This window comes from Cebus imitator, unplaced genomic scaffold (genome assembly GCF_001604975.1).
Source record: "Cebus imitator isolate Cc_AM_T3 unplaced genomic scaffold, Cebus_imitator-1.0 Scaffold9, whole genome shotgun sequence".
NCBI classification, from domain to species: Eukaryota; Metazoa; Chordata; class Mammalia; order Primates; family Cebidae; genus Cebus; species Cebus imitator.
Window position 1 is genome coordinate 184,337 of NW_016107324.1, and position 18,109 is coordinate 202,445.

Consider the following 18,109-nt stretch of genomic DNA (forward strand, 5'->3'; position numbering starts at 1 on the left):
TCAGACCCAGTTGTCATGTCTGACTCCAGTGCCCATTTGACACTGGTTAATTGTGGGCTTTGGGATTTTAAGATTCACTGTGTAGGGTTATCCTGTTAACATGTACAACTGCCCTGATAATGTCTTTGTGTTTACATTCTGTTTTTAAGTGTAATTCTCCTCTATAAGATAAGACTTCAAACAGGGCTTTCCAGTCTTGGAGATCAGATGTTCTGGACACAGTTTTTACAAGACTGTCCTTATTGATATATAGAATGATAAAAGATTTGCTGTCCAAGGAATAACTTAATTGTCAAGGGTGCTGGTAGTTGATTTCAGTCAGAGCAAGAAACCAAGTCCCCTCACTGCCCACTTTTTTTTTTTTTTTTTTTTTTGAGACAGGGTCTCACTCTGTGTCCCAAGCTGGAATGCAGTGGCATCATGATCTCTGCTGACTACAACCTCTGCATCCTGGGTTCAAACAATTCCCCCATGTCATCCAGAGTAGCTGGGACTAGTCGTGTGCCACCACACCCAGCTAATTTTAGTATTTTTTGGTAGAGATGGGGTTTTACTATGTTGCCCAGGCTGGTCTTGAACTTCTGACCTCAAATGATCTGCCTGCCTTGGCCTCCCAAAATTGTTTTTTTGTTTGTTTGTTTTTGAGACAGGGTCTCACTCCTGTTGCCCAGGCTAGATTACAGTGGTACTGTCTTGGCTCACTGCAGCCTTGATTTTCTGGTCTTAGGTGACCCTCCCAACTCTGGAACTACAGGCACAATACCACCATGCCCAGCTAATTTTTTTATTTTTTGTAGAGACAGGGTTTTGCCATGTTTTGCAGGCAGTCTCAAACTCCTGGGCTCAAGTGATCTGCCTACCTCATGCTGGGATTACAGGTCAGAGCCACTGCGCCCAGCCCCAAGCCATTCTTGATGTATGCAGAAATCCATCATTATCTAAATGGATTTGTGTATCTGATTCTTTGTCAGTGGAATCTATATCAACAGTAATGTCTGTGGAACTCACAGACGTTCTTAGAGTCAAATTAAACAGAAATGAAGACAGTATACCACGGAAAACACATTCCTATTTAACATCTTCATGAACTGGGCATACTACTTCTAGTGCTGGACTCAGAGCTTCTCTTTACCTTTTCATTGGGACCTCAATCTTAGACTTATAAATTATTATGTGGATTTGTCTTTTCTCATCAGTCCTTCTTCATTCCCCTTATAATTTATTAATTTTTATTTTTCAGGATATAAGTAGAAATTGAAAACAGCATTTTATCAAAAGCTAAAAGTTTCCTTTTGCTTTTTCTTTTCCCTTCATTTAACCATTGCAACAGTGAAGTTCTCAGTCTTTTTCCTCTTACTCTTTCCCTAAGCTGTTCTTCTACTTCTAGGTGTTCAATTCCATCTTTATATAGATGATTCCCAAATACTCTATGCTCTATGCTGCCTATTAGACATCTCCACTTACTGTTTCACAGGTGCCTCAGATTTCATACCAAATTCATCATGTTCCCTTCTAAACCCCTTTCTCCTGCAGCATCCTTTATCTCAGCGACTGGCACTAACATCTGCGGAAACTGCTGGAGATCATTTTTAACTTCTTTTTTTTTTTTTTTGGAGACGGAGTTTTGCTTGTTGCCCAGGCTGGAGTGCAGTGGTGCAATCTCAGCTCACGGCAGCTTCTACCTCCTGGGTTCAAGCAATTCTCATGCCTCAGTTTCTGAGTAACTGGGATTACAGGCACCCACCACCATGCCTAGCTAATTTTATATTTTTAGTAGAAACAGGAGTTCATCATGTTGGCCAGGCTGGTCTTGAACTCCTGACTTTAGTCGATCCACCTGCCTTGGCCTCCCAAAGTGCTAGGATTACAGGTATGAGCCACCACGCCCGGCCTTTAACTTTCTTAATTCTTATGTCTCATCAGTCATTAGACTATTGATTCTGTCACCTAATATTTCTGGTATTTTTTTTTTTTGAGGCGGAGTCTCACTGTGTTGTCTACACTGGAGTGCAGTGGCATGATCTTGGATCACTGCAGTCTGCAACCTCTGCCTCCCAGGATTCCAGTGATTCTCCTGCCTCAGCCTCCTGAGTAACTGGGATTGCAGGTGTACGCCACCACACCTGGCTAATTTTTGTATTTTTAGTAGAGACGGGGTTTCACCATGTTGATCAGGCTGGTCTCGAACTCCTGACCTCGTGATCCACCTGCCTTAGCCTCCCAAAGTGCTGGGATTAACAGGCATGAGCCACTGTGCAGGGTGTTCTCACCTAATATTTTTTTAAGCTGGTTCCTTTTTTTCCATCTTTTCTACCGCTCTTTGGTCCAACTCACAGTCATCTCTTACCTAAACTACTACAGTAAGGTTTTAACTGGCTACAAGTACTTTTGACACCAAATGATCTTTTAAAAAGTATGATCTTTTAGAGGCACTGTCTAATCATATCATGCCTCTGCTTAAAATCTTTTTGTAATTTTCTTGCTCTTTGGATAAAGTCCAAAATCCAAAACATAGTTTGAAAGACCATGAGGGATCTGCCTGGAGGCTGTACCTGCAGCACCAAACTAGACATTGATTGTCAAGACGAAATGGCAGCAATCATCTCGAAAAGCTAAGACTGCACAGTGGCTCTTATATAAGTTTAGTGCAGGCCAATCAAGATAATGAACCTATGTGTTGCTCACGCTTGTAATCCCAGTGCTTTGGGAGGTAGGCAGATCATGAGGTCACGAGTTCGAGACTAGCCTGGCCAACCTGGTGAAACACCCCATCTCTACTGAAAATACAAAAAATTAGCTGGGCGTGGTGGCAGGTGCCTGTAATCCCAGCTACTCAGGAGGCTGAGGCAGGAGAATTTCTTGAACCTGGGAGGTGCAGCACTCCAGCCTGGGCAACAGAGTGAGACTTTGCCTCAAAAAAAAAAAAAAAAAAAAAAAGTTTAGTGTAATGTATAATCTGTAATGTAGTGATTATTCTTATCTCTTCTGATAGTAGAGACAAGAATAAATTTTCACAAGTGGAAGTAAAGCTTTGACCATATAATAGATGCAAACTTTTATTTCTAGGAAAAATACGTGAAGAAAGTTCATATGTAGAAAGAGAATTTGGTTTCAAAGGATTTTTGCTTTTATGTTGTAATATATGCCAAAAGCTATATATAAATTTGTATATAAGTCAAAAAGCATACTAAGTAAGTGTGAGAAAGACCTACTGCCCAAGTGGAGTATAAAACATTTCTCAATAAGGCTTAACGCTCTCTGTATGCTCCCCTTCCATCACACCCTCATGCAGCCTTCCCTAGGCAAACACGATCATTAGTGTTTCATGATCATTTCCTACCTTACAGTTTTACTATGTTATTTTTCTTAAAAAGTGGCATTTGTTTAGTTCCTTTAAACAACTTTATTGAGGTCTAATTGACATAGAGTGACTTGGACATATTTAAAGTACGCCGTTTGATATGTTTTCATATTTGTTTGCATGTGTAAAACCATGACCACATTCAAGATAATGAACCTATGTGTATTTTCCTTATGCCCCTTTGTAATCTTCTACCTTCATTTGCCAAGATAACAGTCTTATTTTGGCTGGCTTCTTTACCCCAGCATAATTAATTTTGAGATTCATCCTTATTGTTGCGTGTATGAATTAGTGGTTCTGTGTTTTTGCAGGTAATACTTCATTGGTATGGTATACCACCACTTGATTATCCATTGACCTGTCAGTGGATATTTGGGGTGTTTCTAATTTTTAGTTTGTTACTCATAAAACAGCGATGAACATTTTTGTATATATCTTAATAGCATATGCATTCATTTCTATTGGGTAAGTCCTTCAAAGTGGTATGGCTTGGTCGTTTAGTAGGTATATAGTCAACTTTAGTTTTTTGAAGTTGTAGCATCTGTGCTCTTTTACACTCTCATCAGCAGAGTGTGAGAACTCCAGTTGTTTCACATCCTTGCTATCACTTAGCATAGTTTTTACAATTTCAGATATTCACCTACATAGGTATTGATATCTCCTTTTGGTTTTAATTTACATTTCCTCTGTGGCTGATGATATTGAGAATTTTTTATGTGTTTAGTGTCACATGAGGCCAAATGAAGTGTTTATTTTTTATTTATATATATATATATATATATATATATATATATTATTGCCTTTTAGGTTCTAGGATACATGTAAAGAACATGCAGGATTATTGCATAGGTACATACATGGCAATGTGGTTTGCTGCTTCCATCCCCATCACTTATATCTGGCATTTCTCCCCATGTTATCCCTCCCCAACTTCCCACCCCCCACCATCCCTCCCCTAGTTCCCCTCGACAGACCCCAGTGTGTGAGGCTCCCTTTGTCCATGTGTTCTCATTGTTCAACATCTGCCTATGAGTGAGAACATGCGTGTTTTTCTGTTCTTGTGTCAGTTTGCTGAGAATGATGGTTTCCAGATTCATCCATGTCCCTACAAAGGATATGAACGCATCATTTTTTATGGCTGCATAGTATTCCATGGTGTATATGTGCCACATTTTCCCTGTCCAGTCTATCATCAATGGGCATTTGGGTTGGTTCTATGTCTTTACTGTTGTAAACAGTGCCGTAGTGAACGTATGTATACATATGTCTTTATAATAGAACAATTTATAATCCTTTGGATATATAACCAGTAATGGCATTGCTGGGTCAAATGGAATTCCTATTTGTAGGTCCTTGAGGAATCACCACACTGTCTTCCACAATGGTTGAAATAATTTACACTTCCATCAACAGTGTAAAAGTGTTCCTATTTCTCCACATCCTCTCCAGCATCTGTTGTCTCCAGATTTTTTAAGGAACGCCATTCTAACTGGCATAAGATGGTATCTCAGTGTAGTTTTGATTTGCATTTCTCTAATGACCAGTGATGATCAGCATTTTTTCATATGTTTGTTGGCCTCATGTATGTCTTCTTTTGTAAAGTGTCTGTTCGTATCTTTTGCCCACTTTTGAAGGGTTTGTTTGTTTTTTTCTTGTAAATCTGTTTTAGTTCTTTGTAGATTTTGGGTGTAAGTCCTTTGTCAGATGGGTAGATTGCAAAAATTTTTTCCCATTCTGTTGGTTGCTGGTTCACTCTAATGGTTGTTTCTTTTACCGTACAGAAGCTCTGGAGTTTAATTGGGTCCCATTTGTCTATTTTGGCTTTTGTTGTCAATGCTTCTGGTGTTTTAGTCATGAAGTCCTTGCCTATGCCTGTGTCCTGAATCGTTTTCCCTAGGTTTTCTTCTAAGGTTTTTATAGTTTTAGGTCTTATGTATAAGTCTTTAATCCATCTGGAGGTAATTTTAGTGTAAGGTGTCAGGAAGGGGGCCAGTCTCTGCATTCTGCACATGGCTAGCCAGTTTTCCCAACAACATTATTAAACAGGGAATCCTTTCCCCATTGCTTGTTTTTGTGAGGTTTGTCAAAGATCAGATGGTTATAGATGTGTGGCGTTGCCTCCAAGGCCTCTGTTCTGTTCCATTGGTCTATATCTCTGTTTTAGTATCAGTACCATGCTGTTTTGATTACCGTAGCTTGTAGTATAGTTTGAAGTCAGGTAGTGTGATGCCCCCAGCTTTGTTCTTTTTGCTTAAAATTGACTTGGCTATGCAGGCTCTCTTTTGGTTCCATATGAAGTTTAAGGTGGTTTTTTCCAGTTCTGTGAAGAAGGTCATAGGTAGCTTGATGGGGATAGCATTGAATCTATGAATTACTTTGGGCAGTATGGCGATTTTCACGATATTGATTCTTCCTAACCATGAGCATGGAATGTTTCTCCATCTGTTTGTATCCTCTCTTATTTCGTTGAGCAGTAGTTTATAGTACTCCTTGAAGAGGTCTCTTACATCCTTTGTTAGTTGTATTCCTAGGTATTTTATTCTCTTTGTAGCAATTGTGAATGGCAGTTCCTTCTTGATTTGGCTCTCTTTAAGTCTGTTATTGGTGTATAGGAATGCTTGTGTTTTTTGCACATCGATTTTGTATCCTGAGACAGCTGAAGTTGCTTATCAGTTTAAGGAGATTTTGGACTGAGACGATAGGGTCTTCTAAATATACAATCATGTCGTCTGCAAATAGAGACAGTTTGACTTCCTCCTTTCCTAATTCAATACACTTTATTTCTTTTCTTGACTGATTGCTCTGGCTAGAACTTCTGATACTATATTGAATAGGAGTGGTGAGAGAGGGCATCCTTGTCTAGTGCCAGATTTCAAAGGGAATGCTTCCAGTTTTTGCCCATTCAGTATGATATTGGCTGTGGGTTTGTCGTAAATAGCTTTTATTATTTTGAGCTACATTCGTTTGCTACCTAGTTTATTGAGAGTTTTTAGCCTAAAGCGCTGCAGAATATTGTTGAAGACCTTCTCTGCATATGAGATAATCATGTGGTTTTTGTCTTTGGTTCTGTTTATGTGGTGAATTACATTTATAGACATGCGTATGTTGAACCAGCCTTGCATCCCCGGGATGAAGCCTACTTGATCGTGATGGATAAGCTTTTTGATGTGGTGTTGCAATCAGTTTGCCAATATTTTATTGAAGATTTTTGCATCTGTATTCATCATGGATATTGGGCTGAAATTTTCTTTTCTTGTTGAGTCTCTGCCGGGTTTTGGTATCAGGATGATGTTGGTCTCATAAAGTGATTTGGAGAGGATTCCCTCTTTTTGGATTGTTTGGAATAGTTTCAGAAGGAATAGTACCAGCTCCTCTTTTTATGTCTGGTAGAATTTGGCTGTGAATCAATCTGGATCTGGGCTTTTTTTGGTTGGTAAGCTATAAATTGCTGCCTCAACTTCAGCCGTTGTTATGGTCTATTCAGGGTTTCGACTTCTTGGTTTACACTTGGGAGGGTGTAAGCATCCAGTAATTTATCCATTTCTTCCAGGTTTACTGGTTTATGTGCATAGAGTTGTTTGTAGTAATCTCTAATGATGGTTTGAATTTCTATGAAGTGGTGATATCCCCTTTATCGTTTTTTATTGTGTCTATTTGATTCTTCTCTCTTTTCTTTTTTATTAACCTGGCTAGTGGTCTATCTGTTTTGTTGATCTTTTCAAAAAACCAGCTCCTGGATTTATTCATTTTTTGAAAGGTTTTTTTGTGTCTCTATATCCTTCAGTTCTGCTTTGATCTTAGTTCTTGTCTTCTGCTAGCTTTTGAGTTTTTTTGATCCTGCTCCTCTAGGTCTTTCAATTTTGATGACAGGGTGTTGATTTTAGGTCTTTCCTTGCTTCTCATGTGGGCATTTATTGCTATATATTTTCCTCTAGACACTGCTTTAAATGTGTCCTGGAGATTCTGGTCCGTTGTGTCTTCGTTCTCATTGGTTTCAAAGAACATCTTTATTTCTGCCTTCATTTCATTGTTTATCCAGTCAACATTCAAGAGTCAGTTGTTAGCTTCCATGAAGTTGTGTGGTTCTGAGTTATTTTCTGAATTTTGAGTACTAACTTGATTGCACTGTGGTCTGAGAGACTGTTTGTTATGATTTGCGTTCTTTTGCATTTGCTGGGGAGTGATTTACTTCCAATTATGTGGTCAGTGTTAGAGTAGGTGTGATGTGGTGCTGAGAAGAGTGTATATTCTGTGGATTTGGGGTGGAGAGTTTTGTAAATGTCTATTAGGTTTGCTTGGTCCAGATCTGAGTTCAAGTCCTGGATATCCTTGTTAATTTTCTGTCTCGTTGATCTGTCTTATATGGACAGTGGAGTGTTAAAGTCTCCCACTATTATTGTGTGGGAGTCTAAGACTCTTTGTAGGTCATTAAGAACTTGCTTTATGTATCTGGGTGCTCCTGTATTGGGTCCATATCTATTTAGGATCATTAGCTCTTCTTGTTGCATTGATCCTTTTACCATTATGTAATGTCCTTCTTTGTCTCTTTTGATCTTTGTTGGTTTAAAGTCTATTTTATCAGAGACTAGGATTGCAACTCCTGCTTTTTTTGCTCTCCATTTGCTTGGTAGATCTTCCTCCATCCCTTTATTTTGAGCCTGTGTGTATCCTTGCATGTGAGATGGGTTTCCTGGATACAGCACACCATGGGTTTTGACTTTTTATCCAATTTGCCAGTCTGTGTCTTTTGATTGGGGCATTTAGCCCATTTACATTTAAGGTTGATATTGTTGTGTGTGAATTTGATCCTGCCGTTTTGATGTTAGCTGGTTGTTTTGCCCATTAGTTGACGCAGTTTCTTCATTGTGTCAATGCTGTTTACTGTTTGGTACGTTTTTGGAGTGACTGGTACTGTTGTTTCTTTCTATGTTTAGTGCCTCTTTCCAGAGCTCTTGTAAAGCAGGCCTGGTGGTGCTGAAATCTCTGAGCAATTGCTTGTTTTTAAAGGATTTTATTTCTCCTTGGCTTATGAAGCTCAATTTGGCTGGATATGAAATTCTAGGTTGAAAGTTCTTTTCTTTAAGGATGTTGAATATTGGCCCCCACTCTCTTCTGGCTTGTAGGGTTTCTGCCAAGAGATCTGCTGTGAATCTGATGGGCTTCCCTTTGTGGGTAACCCAACGTTTCTCTCTGGCTGCCCTTAGCATTTTCTCCCTCATTTCAACCCTGGTGAATCTGACGATTATGTGCCTTGGGGTTGCTCTTCTTGAGGAATATGTTTGTGATGTTCTCTGTATTTCCTGGACTGTAATATTGGCCTTGCTAGGTTGGGAAAATTCTCCTGGATAATATCCCGAAGACTGTTTTCCACCTTGGATTCATTCTTTCCGCCACATTCAGGTACACCTATCAAATGTAGATTAGGTCTTTTCAGATAAACCCATATTTCTTGGAGGCTTTGTTCATTTCTTTTTACTCTTTTTTCTCTAATCTTGCCTTCTCGTTTTATTTCATTGAGTTGATCTTCAATCTCTGATATCCTTTATTCTTCTTGGTTGATTCGTCTATTGAAACTTGTGTATGCTTCGCAAAGTTCTTGTGTTGTTTTTTAGCTCCCTCAATTCATTTATATTCCTCTCTAAGCTGTTTATTCTTGTTAGCATTGTGTCAAACTTTTTTCACTGTTCTTAGTTTCTTTGCATTGGGTTAGAACATGATCTTTTAGCTCAGAGAAGCTTGTTATTACCCACCTTCTGAAGCCTGTTGCTGTTAATTTATCAGACTCATTCTCCATCCAGCCTTGTTCCGTTGCTGGTGAGGAGTTGTGATCCCTGGAGGAGGAGAGTCGTTCTGGTTTTGGATATTTTCATCCTTATTACGCTGGTTTCTTCCCATCTTTGTGGATTTATCTACATGGTCTTTGTGGTTGGTTGCTTTCAGATAGGGTCTTTGAGTTGACGTCCTTTTTGTTGCTCATGAAGTTATTTCTTTCTGTTTTTTAGTTTTTCCTTCTAACAGGCACCACTGCTGTAGGACTGCTGGAGGTCCACTCCAGATCCTGCTTGCCTGGGGATCACCTGCAGTGGCTGCAGAACAGTAAGGGTTGCTGCCAGTTTCTTCTTCTCTTATCTTTGTCCCAGAAGGCTACTGCCAGATGTGAGCCTGAGCTCTCCTGTATGAGGTGTCTCTTTGGTTATGTGGAGGTTGGGGAGCTGCTTGAGGAGACAGTCTGTCCCTTATAGGAGCTCAAGTGCTGATTGTGAGCTCTTGTTGTTCTGTTCAGAGCTCCTGGGCAGGTACATTTATGTCTGCTACAGCGGAACTCATAACCGCCTTTTTTTCCTAGGTGATCTGCTCTGAGGAGGTGGGGCTTCATTTATAAGTTCCTGTCTGTCTGCTGCCTTTTTTCAGAGATGCCCTGCCCAACAAGGAGGTAGTCTAGTCACAGTCTGCCAGCAGAGGCGTTGCTGAGCTGCCATGGGCTCTGCCCAGCTGCTATGTGAACTTCCTTGCAGTTTTGTTTATAGTAGTATAGTTAGAACTGCCTTGGTAATGGCAGTCTGCCTCAGTAATGGTGGACTGTCTCTGTAATGGTGGACTGCCTCAGTAATGGTACATTGCCTCGGTGATGGCGGACTTCCTCAGTAATGGTGGACTGCCTCAGTAATGGTGGACTGCCTCAGTAGTGGTGGACTGCCTTGATAATGGCAGAAACTCTTCCCCCCCCAGAGCTGGATGTCCCGGGTCCAGCTGTGCTTGCTATGAAACTCAATCCAGAGCGTTTCAGATTGCTGGTCTTTGTGGATGTGGGAGCAGCTGAGCCAGATCACCTGGCTCCCTGTTTCAGCCCCATTTTTTTGAGTTGAACGAGCGACTCTGTCTCCCAGGCGTTCCAGTTGTCAGTTGAAACAGCTACTGCATTTGTGTGAGTTTTTGTGTGGAGACCCACTCTGCCGGCTGAAACAGCCCGGCTGGAGACTCCTGTTGCTTTTCTGCCCAGGAATCTCCTGGTCTGTGGGCAGTAAAAATTCATTTGGAAATGCAGTGATCACTCACCCTCTGCGTTTTCGCTGGGAACTGCACTCCAGAGCTGTTCCTATTTGGCCATCTTGGATCTATTTATTTATTTATTTTGAGACAAGTCGCACTCTGTCGCCCAGGTTGGAATGTAGTGGCGCAATCTCGGCTTACCGCAACCTCTGCCTCCTGGGTCCAATCAATGCCCCTGCCTCAGCCTCCCGAGTAGCTGCAACTACAGGCGCCCGCCACCACGCCTGGCTACTTTTTTTTGTATTTTTAGTAGAGATCAGGTTTCACCATGTTAGCCAGGATGGTCTCTATCTCCTGACCTCGTGATCTGCCTGCCTCGGCCTCCCAAAGTGCTGGGATTACAGGTGTGAGCCACTGCACCTGGCCATGAAGTGTTTATTTAAATCTTTTGCCAGCTTAAAAAATATTAATTGCTTTTTTCAAATAATGATAAATTTATTGAATTTTTAGAGGTCCTTGTACATTCTAGATACGGGTGCTTTATCACATGTAGTTTGCAAATATTTTCTTCAATCCTGTGTCTTGTCTTTTTCAAAGAACAGAATTTTCTTCAATCCTGTGTCTTGTCTTTTTCAAAGAACAGAAAAAATAAATTAAATAAATCTTTAAAATTTTGAAGATTTATTTATTTTTTATTATTTGTATTATTGTTTTGTTTTATTATTAGTTTTTTACATGGAAAGTGATGTTGGTGTTGTATCTAAGAAATTGTTACCTAACCAAGTGACGAAAATGTTTCTTCTGGAGGTCTTATGGTTTTAGACATTACATTTATGTCTATGAGACATTTTGAGTTAATTATTTTTATAAATGATACGAGATTTGGCTTGAAGATATTTTTTTTCCTTTTTCTTTTTAGCTAATTGAATAGCCAATTGTCCTAACATTATTGGCTGAAAAGACTACCCCACTGAATTCCTTTTGTACCTTTGTTGAAAATCATGTGACTTTGTGTGTCTGTCTGTCTGTACCTGGGCACTCACTATTCTGTTTCATTGGTCCCTTTGTCTATCTTTATACCAATACTACACATACTGTCTTGAATGCCATAGTTTTGTAATCTTGAAATTAGGTAGTTTGAGTCTTTTTTTTTCTCTCCAAAGTTCTGGTTCTTTGTCCTTCACATTTTCATATGAAATTTTAGTATCAGCTTATACATTAAATTTTAAAAAGCCTACTGGGCCAGGCATGGTGGCTCATGCCTGTAATCTGAGCACTTTGGGAGGTCGAGGTGGGAGGATCACTTGAGGTCATGAGTTTGAGACCAGCCTGGCCAACATGGTAAAACCCTCTCTCTACTAAAAATACAAAGATTAACCAAGCATGGTGGTGTGTGCCTTTAGTCTCAGCTACTTGGGGGGCTGAAGCAGTAGAATTGCTTGAACCTGGGAGGTGGAGGTTGCTGTGACTGAGATCATGCCACTGTACTCTAGCCTGGGCAATACAGTGAGACTCTGTCTCAGAACAGAAAAAAGAAAAAGCCTACTGGGATTTTGAGGACAATTGACATCTTATGGTTAAGTCTTGTGATCCATGAACATGATGTATTGACTGTTTAGATCTTAATTTCAGCAGTATTTTGTAGTTTTAGCAGGCTTTATGTAAAATGTATCATACTATATATATTATTGTGTGCTTGCCTGTTTTACTTACCATTATCTTTCTGAAGTTCATCTTGATGCATGTAGCAATAATTAATTCATTTTCACTGCTGTATACAATTCCATTGTATGAACATGCTGTAATTTATCTGTTCTTTTATTGATGAATATTCTAGGTCTTTTTTCTATTTCAAATAATGCATCTGTGGATATTCCTATACATATGAGCTTGTGCACATGAGTTACAGTTTTCTAAGGAATATATGTGCCTAGGAATAGGCTACTGGGGGTAGGATGTACCACCTCAGGCTTTACTGGATGTTGCCAGCTTGTTTTCCCATTTATAGTACTCCCAGTATTCTATAAAAGTTTCTGTAACTCCCAGTTGGGGCTGTTAGACTTCTTAAATTTTGCTAAATTGTTGGATGTAAAACAGTAACTTACTAAGGTTTTTAATATGTATTTTCTGTGTTGTAGAGGTTAATTATTTCATATGCTGATTTTTCCTTATGTGAAGCATATGTTTATCTCTTTTGCCATTTCCCTTTTATATTCCGTTTTTCTTAATGCTTTTTAGGAGTTTTTAAAAAAGTATTTTGGATACTGGATATATCTTTTTTAAATTATATGTGTTTCAGTGGGTGCTGTGGCTTGTGCCTGTAATCCCAGCACTTTGGGAGGCCAAGGCAGGTGGATCACGTGAGATCAGGAATTCGAGACCAGCCGGGTAACATGATGAAACCTCATCTCCACTAAAAATATAAAAATTAGCCAGGCATAGTGGTGCGCACCTGTATTCCCCTCTGCTTGGGAGGCTGAGGCTCGAGAACTGCTTGAACTTGGGAAGTGGAGGTTGTGGTGAGCTGAAATTGTGCCGCTGCACTCCAGCCTGGGTGACAGAGCAAAACTCAGTCTCAAAAAATAATAATAATAAAAATAAATAAAATGGTGAAACTCTGTCTCAAATAAGATGATAAAATAAAAATGAAGTGTTGCCAATATCTCCTCCCAGTTTATGGTTGGTTTTTTTGGGGGGCGGGGGCGGGGCAGGGAACGGAGTCTTTCTCTGTCACCAGACTGGAGTGCAGTGGCACAATCTCTGCAACCTCCACCTCCCCGGTTCAAGCGATTCCTCTGCCTCAGCCTCCCGAGTAACTGAGACTACAGGCGTGCGCCACCACACCCAGCTAACTTATATTTTAGTAGAGATGAGATTTCACCCTGTTGACCAGGATGGTCTTGATCTCCTGACCTCGTGATCCGCCCTCCTTGGCCTCCCCAAGTGCTGGGATTACAGGGGGGAGCCACCACGCCCGGCCCCTTAGTTCTTTTTGATGTTTCTTGATGAACAGAAATTGTGAAGCACCTCTGGTATACTGAAGCGTTTGACCAATTTTAAAAGCATAGTTGACCCAGCTTGCCGTTAATACCTCTGAACCCCAAATCCCATAGAAGTCTTGGTTACAGGTCTATTTTATGATTTTGCCTTTATAAATATTCATAAATGACTCATTTATCTTTTCTAGTCACAGTTTTGGGTATGGTGGTGGAGGGGAGGAGCACCGTTTCTTTAAGGATTCAGTAACAAGTTTCACAAGCATATTTTAAAACATTGTGTTAAATTAATTTTTAGGCTGGACCAGAATATGGCCAAGGGATGAACCCTATTAGCCGCCTGGCACAAATTCAACAGGCCAAAAAGGAAAAGGAGCCAGATTATGTTTTGCTTTCTGAAAGAGGAATGCCTCGACGTCGAGAATTTGTGATGCAGGTATTTCTAACCTTTTAAAACTATTGAAAAGATTTAGAAATCCCCAGGATGGAAATGACATATGGGCAAACTAGGACTTAATAGCAGAAAGTAAAACTGTGTTTCCAGTTAAAGCATTCATTCCGTCCAGGCTCACCTACTGACTTGGTGGAAACATTCAAGTGCCAAGGGCATGTTACAATAAATAGATAAGGTGAGTTTTCCAAGGGCCGATGAGTTCACACAGGTTATTTATCATGGAGTTTATAGTATAATGCCTATCTCTTAACTTTTTGTGTTACATTTTGTAGCCGGAGTCTATTAACTACTGGGAATTGGAGACACATAGAATTAGAAACAAATTTAGGAGGATGGATGTAGTAGATGGAACAGGGCCAAAAGCCTGAGCTTGTGGGCCATCAGGAAAGTTAGAGAAAGAGAGCAACCTGGCTAGCTAACCATAGTGGGGGCTGACGCATTCAGAGTTGCTGAGATCTGGCTGCTACATTGTGTGGCCAAGAAAATTGAGGAACGGTTGCTAGTATATTGACAGATGGGCTGGGAATGAGGTAGAATGCCTAAAATGCTCTCCTTTTCAACTCCTACCTATTCATCTTCACTTGCCATCTCAAACCCTAGTCTTAAGAAATTTTTCTTTTACTTTTTGATTATAATTTCAAACATATCCATAGGCGGAGAGAGAATAGTAATGGACCATTAATATGCCTATCACCCAAACCAACACTTATTAAGATTTTTGCCAAACTTGATTCAGCTATTAATTTTTCTCTCCTCCCTCTCTTTCTTCCTTTCTTTCTTCTTTTCCTGAAGTATTTCTAAGATAATTTCTAACCACTTGCCATTTCAGCCTTACATATTCAGTATATATTTCTAAGAAATATGAAAGATTTTCTTACATTAGACTTGATTCATTAGAATCATCTAATACCCAGTCTATATTTAAATTATTATTTTCCCCAAACTGTTTTTTAATTTTTTTTTTAATTTTATTTTTTGGTGGGGCAACAGGGACTTTTCAGCCAGGCTGGAGTATAGTGGCATGATCATGGCTCACTGCAACCTTGATTTCCTGGGCTCAAGAAATCCTCCCTTTTTAGCGTCCTGAATAGCTTAGGACTACAAGGCATAAACCAGCATGACCAGCTAATTAAATTTTGTTTTATTGCTGTTTATAGAGACAGGGTCTTACTATGTAACCCAGGCTAGTCTTGAACTCCTAGCTTCAAGTGATCATCCTGCTTCAGCCTCTCAAAGTGTTAGGATTACCAGTGTGAGCCACCATACGTAGTCTCAGACTGTTTTTAAATAATTGGTTAGTCAAAGAAACTTGTTAATCAAATCCAAGGATCTCACATTTTATGTAATTTAGATAACATCAACAAATATTTACAAACAGTAGTTTGTAAATAGTAGGACCTTAATAAACATTTGATAGATATTTTCTGCCTGCCTTCCTGTCTGTATGGCTTTTTTGAAGATTTAAACTTATAATGTAGTCATAGATAAGCCACTCCTGGGAACCCAGATACCCAAAATGAGGGGAATTTTCTGGTTAGTAAACACATTATTGTCAAGATGTTATTAGGATCCAGCACATGATTGTTTTATTATTTTTGTTGGTAAAATAAGTTCACTGTTTTCCTCCTTAACATTCTTAGCTTTGAAGAATTCTGGAACATATACTTTGAATGCCAAAGCTTGAAGAAAAAAATCACCTAAAGTTTAGACATATATTGGGAATATAAACTGGCTTTGGCTTTATTAAACAAATCCTTTTCTACAGAGTATATTGAGTACCCCTTTTGAAAGAGGAATGTAGCGTATCTTAGGCCAGCTTCCATTTTATGGGTATTCATAAACATTCTAGTCAAATGGGGACATTTGGCTGTGCTTTTAAATGTTTTCGCACTGAATTCATATTGTTTTTTCCCCTTCTGGAAGCCCCAGTGGGTACATTACAGCATTGCAGCAATTTTATCAAAGTAAAGGCTTTTGTGTAAACTACTTAGGCAATGTTATCATTTGTTATAATTCAATGTGGAAGCAAAATATCTAGAGATGAGATGTTCATTTTTATCTGTTACCAAAGAAAAAGTCTGTATATTATAAAATGGATGCAGTTACTTGTGTTAATTGCTAGATAAACAAAATAAAATCTTTCATACATTATTTGGGTATTTTATTCCAAAGCAGATTTGTTAAATATTTTCATTTTTTTGGTGAGGAGTATTTTTAATCTTTCAAGCAGAAAATAATGATAACTAAACCAAATTGCATATCAGCACACTGTGTTATATGATACTTTTCAGCCTGTGATTAAGATCTCAAGGTTGTTAAGATATAAATAAAAATTAAATTTTCGGTAAATCCTATTTCAGAACTTTTCAATGTCTTAGGTTTTTGAGGATTTGATTCATGTAAATGAGCTGTTTAAAGTTAAACATTTGGCAGTCTTAAATTTACCACATACTAAAATAATTGAGCTTCTTTATAGATAAAAATTAGCATTTAAATGTAGAGACCTTATTTATAATAGTTATTGTAAATAAGGAAGATGACTTATGAAATTTATATACTTACTTAACTTTTATAATAAAGTGACGTTTTGAGTGACCATTGTGTTTATTAGCAGGGAATGAAAGTCCTTTGGCAATGTGGTCTTTTTATATTAACAAATTACTCTGGGATAACTGCCTACAAACTACTGAACCACGTGATTATTAAAATTTGCATGAGGCAAGAGCTGGGTAAATAGGAAAATGAATCTGGAAAACACTTGTTTTAGAAAAAAAGTAAGTCTTGAAGGTATCAGAATAAGCCAGATGGAAATCTAGCAGACAGAGAGACAAGGTGATTACAGGGATGGGAACAGCATTACAGCTGATAAGTCCAAGAGCAGGAGCCTGGAGCCAGAGGGCATCAGGCCTTGCTAGATAAGTAAGATTTAGGGATGAAGTAGCAGAAAAATTGAGAGTGAGTAAAATATGAAAGCATGTAAAAACAGATTTAAAATGGTTTTACAGTTATTTACTGCTCAGAGATCTTTGGCTTCTGTTTACTTTGGCATGCCAAAATTTTGACCCTCAGAGCAGTAGAGGAAGCTTCTGACATAACTGACCTAATCTTTTCACTAACAAGGATTCCAGCAACAACATAGAGACTGATGAAGCTGGGGAAACGAGCCAAGCATTGGAAAAAATAACAGGTAGCAGAGGTAGCTCTAGTCAGGGATTTGAGTAGATTATCCATAGGGCCTTCCATGTTGAGGCAGACACTGATATGGCAGGTGGTGTGTATTCATCTAGCTCTAAGGACCTTGCCTGACTGTACTAGATTTGTCCTTCTCAAAGTGAGGTTCAAAGACTAATTCTGATTTGTCACAAGGTGGTAATTTCCAGTTTTAGAAGAAAAGGCAATGAAATATTTCAAAAATATTTCACAGGTTTGAACTATACAACTTGTGATAGCTGTTGCAGAAGCTCTGTAATGACTAAATTTTCAGTGTTTCATGTGCTATATGAACTGTCATTTAGTTTGTCTTTACTGAAACTGTTAAAAGAGAGTGCAGTTCCTTTTTCATATCATTTGCACATTGTTTATGTTTCAGTTTGTGTTTTGTTACCATTTTGTTGTATATTCTATCAGTTCCTTAAAATTGGGTGTTTCAGTGAAGCTTAAAAGTAGTAATGGAAATAATAACACAAACAAAACTCTAAATAAGGATGTAAGAATAAATGATAAACCGTACCCAAGTGTGGATACCAAATGAGAATCTGTGTGTTCTGGGACAGATGAAACAGCCAATGTTAGGATTTTACACAAGAGACAGAAAAGTATGGCTAGGTGTATCACTCTGTATAGCTGAAATCTGAATTTTGTTGTCATTGTGAAGTTTGGTAAAGTGGCATGAAGCTATTATTGAAACTTTCTAATTTTTTTTAAACAAAATGACATCTGGTAAAACAATTCAACTTTTCAGATATGGATTGCCTATTCACTTTTCTTGCTCATTTTTCTGGTCGCTTTTTAAAAAACTGATAATATGGGAACCTCCAATATATTCTGGATGCAAGTCCTTTGCTGTTATATGGCATTTTAAATACCTTCCCCTGTGTTGTGACTTTCCTTTTTAAATAGTACTTTTAGAAGAACAAGAGTAATTTTTAATGCAGTCAAATATAAATGTTTCTTTATATTAAATTTATAATAAGTATAGATATGAGACAAATAAGTGCCCCCGACCTTGTTCTTCCTCAAAAGGATCTTGGCTATTCTTAGCACTTCACATTTCAATGTAAATTTTGGAATCATCTTGTTCAGGTCTTG

At 38.7% G+C, this 18,109-nt stretch overlaps 1 protein-coding gene across 2 annotated transcripts in view; it reads left to right on the plus strand.

The window, feature by feature from the left end:
• STAU2 (staufen double-stranded RNA binding protein 2) overlaps positions 1 to 18,109 on the plus strand; it is a 342,311-nt gene that overhangs the window by 158,057 nt on the left and 166,145 nt on the right. For both annotated transcript variants that reach the window (XM_017544235.1, XM_017544228.2), the window contains one exon: positions 13,646 to 13,783. In XM_017544235.1, the coding sequence (XP_017399724.1) occupies positions 13,646 to 13,783 (138 nt within the window). The remainder of the gene's footprint in view (positions 1 to 13,645; positions 13,784 to 18,109) is intronic.